Below are 7,436 nucleotides of genomic sequence, written 5' to 3'. Positions count from 1 at the left end.
TTTTTTACTGCTAGAGGTTTTCTTCAATATGGCTGCAGAGTGCAAAAAGCTACTTCTTTATAAGTAATCAGTCAATTTAGGTTTACATATAGTTTTTACTCAGTTGCGGGTAACTCTCAAAATAAATAAATTATCTGAAACATAATCATAGTTGTCACGTGGTCAAATCATTATATTTGAATATACTAACCATTTCATCATCGCATGGATCACTGTCTTCATACTAGGTTAATTATGAATCTAAGCATCCATTTATCTCTCATTGATATGCATTTTTAAATCATTTTGTTGTAATAGTTGACAATGTCGTTCTTGTAAATGTTTTTGCATGTCTGGAACTTAAGATATATATTGATATTAGATATATCCTTTGCATTACCTCACTTGTATTTCTGCGGACATGCCTCTTACAAAAGCTATTATATGACCAGAGATTTATGAAGAACCCCAAAATGTTTCTCATGAGGCACGGCCAAATGTAAGTTTCTTAATTCATGCTTCCTGAACCATTTTAATCGTGTGCTTAACATATTAAAATGTTGTATAATGGTTTCAATACTTAATGCTAATAGCTTTTTAATTTTTTGCTTAATTGCAAGTTTTTAAACTGCATTTATTTTTCACATATTAGTTTTTAATCAAGTTGTTTCTCGAATTTTGCTAATTTTAGTTAAGTGGACAAATAGTAATATATTTTTTGTTTGGTTTTGTGATATATCTCCATGGCTTGTGCTGCTGTTTGATCGTACTTTCTGTATATTATATAAAAATACCAAGTGGCATCCTCATATTAGTTCAACTTGGATGCCCTTTCCTAGAAGTTGTGAACAAATACAATCCATTGATTCATGTGAGTTGCAAGTATTTTTATCTTTGCTCATAAGGTGATAAATGTTGACAGTTGTAGTGGGGCGAATTTGTTTCAACACTTTACTTTGCTATCTTGGTTTTCTTGTGTTCACACATCCATATCACAAGTTCATTTAGACTATGTATTCAAGAACCTGTTACGTTGTTGACAACAACCTCTCTAGAAAACCTCATCTGTTAATTTGTTAATAGTTTTTAGTCCATACTTGAGAGTCATTACAATTAACTATTAAAAATAGATGGAGGGGATTGTTTAATTGTTGGTTGTAGTACTTTTTTTACGAGTTGATTAATAACGTGTACTCTTCTCAATTCCTTATACTACCATTTTCTCTGTAACCATTTTAACCTCAATGCACTCTTGGTTTCCTGAAATGAAGAAATCAACTGGAGCATCAGAATTAAGCACTCATCAAGTTGGAAATTTTGCTAGCATTTCTTCTGCCACTGGGATATCAGAGCTTGAACAAATGGTGAAACAAATGACTTTTACTAGGTTGGTCTTTCTTTTAGTAAAATCCTACACTGCTATTAGCCTATTACTTCATACTGCATATGTAAACTGAGTTGTGTGCTCATTTGTCAATAAGCTGCTTTACTTTTTCACATGACATACTTGCCAAAAACTTGCTTTTGAGCCGTTAAAAGCGGTCAATGCATCAATCAATTAGTAAATTTGGCTGTGTTTCTATATTGATATTTGTTGCCAATTTAATTTAGTATGGAGAGCAGAAAATTTGTTTAAGTGGACAGAAATGGCACTGCTTTTCGTTTTATATAGTGGTTAATTTCATAATATTCTTATTCTTTGGAATTGTTCTGGCACTACTGATGTGATATATATTGCTGCTACAGGTATGAAGCACAGCGCTTGATGGCTTTGGTGCATTCCAGAATCATGGAGGAGTCACTAACTCCTCTTTTAAGGCTTGAAGCATCAACAACAAGTGGCCCGATGAAAAGACATAAACATGGAGACGAGAGGGATGACTTCCATGCTTCCATTGTCAGTTCAAGGGTGAGTAATATCTTCTTGCTCATCTTTTAAGCAAAACAATTCCTTAGCGTATTTTCAAGTCCAATATATTATTATATATTGTCTTCAGGTTCTTGAAGACGAGATTGCTCGAGATTCAACATTTACTAATAATAATGGGACACACCTTCCAATCACATCAATGGCTTCAACGCAACACCCGGCGACTATGGAGAATCTCCAGGGGGAGCTTTTAGAAAACATATTCATCCGCTTATTTGCCAAACAACTTGCTCAAATGAGATCTGTCTCCAAATAATGGAATGCCCTTTTATCTCATTCCTCTTTTGTAAAATCCCACCTCCATCGTTCCATCCATCACAACGATCAAATTCTCTTGGTCTTCCAACATGAAGAAGAATTTTCTTCTTTTTACTACTTTAAACCATTCACTGAAAAACTGAGTCGATGTCTCCGTCTTGAGGTCGCTAATTTCATCAAAGTCCCAGTTAACCCCCAATCCGGACATACAGATGGCATCAGGATTATTGGTTCTGTTAACGGCTTAATATGCTCTTCTTACGATAATCATTCTGTCATTCACATTTGGAACCCTTCTCTTTCAGCCGTGTCAACTCTTCCGCCATATTCCACGCCCTCCCCTTGTTACAGTTGGATCAAAGTCTCTTTTGGGTTTGGGTTTGATCCCAAAACAGATGATTACAAACTTGTCAAGCTCACAGGCCTTAGCGGACCACCCACATATGTCGTTAATTCGTGGCTGCAAGTCGAGATTTATAGTATGAGAAAGGGTTTGTGGGAGTTGATCACTGAGAGGTTTCCCTCACACATCACAACCCTTACCAATGGCAATTATTTTTGTGTTGATGGTCATGACGGCCATCTTCATTGGCTTGGTTGTATTGGTGAGAAGTATGAGTCAGAAAGGATAGTGGCATTTGATTTGGGTTCAGAGACATTCCGTGAGATACGTCTTCCAGATTTTATACTTGATGATAACCGTCAAAATAGTTTAGGAGTTTTGGCTGAAAAGCTCTGTGTGATTACACATGTTAGGGTTGATGGTACTTGTGATGTGTGGGTAATGGATAAGTATGGGGTTGCTGAATCATGGGTGAAACGCTATGTCTTTTCAAGGTTTAATGAGTATGCATGTGTATTTGGATTCACATCACGCAATGAGTTTCTCTTTGAGGAGGACGAATACCTTGTCTTGTATGATCCAAATGCAAACACGCTGAAATTGTTTGAACATTATTGTCCTCCAGATTGTTGTATACAAAACATCGTGGAGTATGTCGACAGTCTTGTTTGGGTAGCACCTGCCAAGTATGAGATGGTGGATGATGATAGAGGAAAAAATTGAAACGGAGAGACTTCAAGTATGATGCAGTGTTTTTTAATTAGGTTTATCTATATTCTTTCTAGTTGTTCAATCTGATATTCTGTTGCAGACAGATTAACATTTGCACATGTTGGTTTACACTAAACAGATGTCTAGCCTTATTTTATTTAGGGTAAATTACATGAATGGTCCCTATGGCCCGTGATAATTTATATGGTTGTTCCCTAATTTTTTTTTACTCTGCCCATCCCGCTGGTTTAGTTTTTGTTTGTGGTAAGTCTAGAAGAGACCTGAAATGACTCTTGTACCTTTATCTATATGTTTTTAGTTTTTTTATTACTGATTTTATTTCTTTAATTATATTAATTTTAGTGGGTTCTAATCCATGTTATCTCTTGCACACAAAAACACACACATACTCAAGTTCCTCTTTGAAAATCACTGAAAAGTAAAACTCAACAGATATCATCTTAGGCCTTTCTGTCTCTCCTCCTCTTCTCTCATCTCATCGGTGGTACATATAACCGGCACCTCCGACAAGCAACACTGTCACATCCGCCACCATATGCCGACATCGTCCTATGATGAATCATCGACTGATGTCGTAACTCCACCTCCAGATCTGCCCTCTATGTCACTTCTTGTCCGGAGTACGACGATGACTTGAGTGGTGGCGCCGACGATCTCCTTCTTGCCGTCCACTAGTTCTTGAGTTTCATTTTGATCCACCCCAACAAACTAATCCCTTCCGCATCAGGATGTGCTCATCATTGCTGAAGAAGGTGCGTATGCAGGGTGGTGGTGATGGTTGAGTTCACTAGCATTGTATTAGATCCGGTGTCGATGTCCCAGATCAAGAGGAAGAAGGAGATGGGTTTGTTTGCAGGGGAGGAAAACGAGCAAGAGAAGGGTATGCAAATGTTTCAGCGGTTGTGGTTGAAAGGTGGTTGACGACAGAAGTATAACCTATGACTTCTGGTTGCCGGAGGAAGAATGGTATGGGGTTGGTTGCATGGGAGGAAAAACGAGAATGGGAAGTGTAGGCGGATCTTTTTGACGGATGTGGGTGAGAGGCGATCGGCATCGTAGATTTCTGGCGGCTGTTATCTCATATGGTTCTCTAATGAGTTAGGGCTCTCTTATGGGTGAGAGTTCTCTAATGAAGTATCTAATGAAGTAGGGTAAGAGAAAAAGATAGAATGGTATAATAATATACATAATTATAACTAAATTAAAAAATAATAGTCAAGTAGAAAACAATCTTTTTATTTATGGTAGAGACTATATATGTAACAAACATTGAGGACTATCCAAGTTAAGAAAATGTTAGGGAACAACCATGCATATTAACCCAAATAATAGAATGAAATTTACCCTTTTATTTAAGACCCATGTTTATTGGTCACAGGTAATCTACTTATCCTTGGTGGCAAAAATAAATAAATAAAAAGTATATCTATTTAAGCATTTGACTGGTATAATATAATTTTTTTTTGATATAATTGCAAAACTGTCTCTGTGGTATGTATTTTTTGGGGGTTTTAGTCCAAACCACAACTTTTTTGGATTGTTGGTCCTTTTGAGGTAGTTTCGTTGCATTTTTGGTCCCTCGGTAAACTGAAATGACTATAATGCCCTTCTGATATTTTTTTTATGTTTTTTCTATTTAATTTAAATGAAAAAGAAAATAAATAATTAAATTGGACCCATCTCTCTCTCTCTCTCAATACACACAATAATATGAATTTGAAAAACAATCGTTTTTTTTTCTTGATAAATACACAAGAATTTGATTCTCAAGACAGTTTTTTTCCTGATTTCAACAACAAAAACATCACATTCACAAACCCATACATTATTCACGAACCCATAAATCTTTTCTTCTTGATTTTCCAGAAACCATTCATGAACCCCCAAAATTTCTTCCAGAATCCTTTAAACCCAAAACTGAAACCCATCACACCTACCTTGAAACCAATCTCCAACCAAATAACCCTTGAATGATTTTCAACCTCATCAACCCACAAAAGAAACCCACTCCTAGGTCCCTATAGATTTCAATAATCATCATTTAGCAAAAGAAACCCAAATGTTATCGAGGTTAGAATAAGAATGGAGTATTATATTCGGGAGTATTCCCTACCGAGATTCTTCTTAGTGGTGGAAGTTCTTATGATTGCCATGCTTCCACAATCGCACATCACTATTTTTTCTTGTTTGGATGAGAAGAAGTAAGAAGAAGATGAAGATCTCGTGAAGAAGAAGAAGAAACTGAAAAAAAGAAGGAAGAAGAACCGGTCAAATGGACAAGAATCGGTCAAATGGACGAATAAAAAGCATGGACCGGTCAAATGGGTTTTAGATGAGGAACCTGACCCCTTCAGTTTTTACAAAAGGACATATTCAACCCGACAAAATCAACTTTATTCCCTTAAAAGACACAAAAATAACATAAGATACTGAATGGGCAAATGTGAAAAACATCGTAGGGCTAAAGTGTCATTTTCCCTTAATATATTTTGTACACATATATGAAAGTATTATACATGTATTGTTTGTTGTGTTAGGGTGTTGATATATAGTTGATAAAAAAAAAATAAAGAATTTGGTTAGTCATATATATTTTTTTATATAGTAATTGAAATGAGTCTTGTGGGTTGGTGTGGTTGATCAAACGGGAGGCTTTGTTGGTGAATCATTGAGGCATGTTAGATTCACGGTGATTTTGGTTAAAAGAAAGGGTGTCAAATTAAACCCCATATCTATCCATTGTTCTCAAGAATGAAAGCATCCACTTAAACATAATATCATATCATATCATATCATTATAAAAGAAACATATTTTTTTTCTTTCATCAAAATCATTTGAAACTCTTATGACTTTTCACTTTCTTTCTAATAATATTATAAATTTGTTAAATAATGTTAAATAAACAAAAAAAAACATTTGCCTAAACATAAACTTATAACTGTTTTGAAAATCTCTTTGATTTATAAGCACAAACGGTATACTTGATTATATTTTCTAAATGAATTCATTTTATAATGAATTTTTGAATCATGAAAATACACATAAACAAACTTTCTATATTAGGTAGCTCTATTAGATTTATGATTTTGTGATTTAACAAGAAGTTATTTAATAAAAAATTACTTCTTCGGATAAAAACTTACAAGATTATTGAAAAATGGAGTTATTGAATAATATTTTTTTTACAACGCTTATTTATTTATTTATTTTATTTACCTAATATGTTATTTAACAAAATGAAATTATTGACAAATGTATAATGGAGTTCGATTAAAATTTCTTCTTCCCACAACGATGGTGAGAGTAAACAAGAGAATGTCTCGTCCTCTATATATATAGGAAAGATTGAAATTTTCAAATGCAAAAAGCCATAAGAACTTCATTACGCCTGCCTTTGTAGGATACTTTGGTTTTGGCAAGTGTCCAGTTAAGTTTCAGATTTTTTAAAATGGTTATGGACCATATTTTTTCTGGTTCAAACTGGGTTTTCAATAAAAACAATTATGTTGTTGGATATATTGAGTTGAACCTGAGTTTGACCAATTTAAGCCGAGTTTGATTAATGTATAAGTGCTTTGGCCGGGTTAGCCAAACTCGTCTTGGTTGAAGGTGAAGTCCGAGTAACTTGTGAGTATTTGGTTGAGTTGGTCAAGTTTTACAACCTTGTTAATAAAATTTTAAGTTCCAACCTTATAATGATGTATCTCTTATCATATGTTCTATATAATGATAGTATTTAAGATAATTTTTTTAATTTAGATTGAAATTATTATTTAATAGATAACAATAATGACTTAGTTATTTTTAACAACTTGCATTTGGTTCTATTTTAACTACATAACTTTGTATAAGGGCAACAACTCCAAGTGTCAACATTATCTCTTATGATATAGTGCAACATAAATATAATACTTAAAATCAGGATAATATTTAAGATAATTTTTTGATTTATTATAAATTTATTATTTATTTGTTAATAACAATGATTTAGTTATCTTTAATATAACATACCTTTTTCTTATTTTAACTAGGTATTTTATACATGCATTCGCCTGGTGGAACATAAAGTTGTGTTATTTATAATCATGTCATTTGTGTATTTTAAAGTGGGAACACAAACATCAAATAAGTTCTTCTTGGAGTTTCCACGTTGGCTGGATTTTGATGTAAATCTCCATTTATCCATTTCATAC

The 7,436-nt window shown here is 34.0% G+C and overlaps 1 protein-coding gene across 2 annotated transcripts; it reads left to right on the top strand.

Moving 5' to 3' along the window:
- Positions 1 to 399: 399 nt before the first annotated feature.
- LOC145112236 (uncharacterized) lies at positions 400 to 3,572 on the top strand. Of its 2 annotated transcripts, XR_013710473.1 has the most exons (4): positions 400 to 478; positions 1,251 to 1,366; positions 1,726 to 1,888; positions 1,977 to 3,572. XR_013710473.1 is itself a non-coding variant. In XM_079048427.1 (3 exons), exons 1-3 carry the CDS (start codon positions 1,224 to 1,226, stop codon positions 2,163 to 2,165), a joined length of 495 nt encoding a protein of 164 aa, XP_078904553.1. In that variant the 5' UTR covers positions 940 to 1,223; the 3' UTR covers positions 2,166 to 3,572. The 2 variants fall into 2 exon arrangements, 1 of the variants encoding a protein (XP_078904553.1); XM_079048427.1 differs by lacking the exon at positions 400 to 478 and having other exon boundaries at positions 940 to 1,366.
- Positions 3,573 to 7,436: the final 3,864 nt, after the last annotated feature.

This window comes from Lactuca virosa, chromosome 5, assembly GCF_052849685.1.
Source record: "Lactuca virosa cultivar CGN04683 chromosome 5, Lactuca_virosa_CGN04683_v6, whole genome shotgun sequence".
In the NCBI taxonomy this organism is placed as follows: domain Eukaryota; kingdom Viridiplantae; phylum Streptophyta; class Magnoliopsida; order Asterales; family Asteraceae; genus Lactuca; species Lactuca virosa.
Note: the sequence above shows the minus strand (reverse complement) of the source record. Positions and strands in the feature narration are given on the sequence as shown.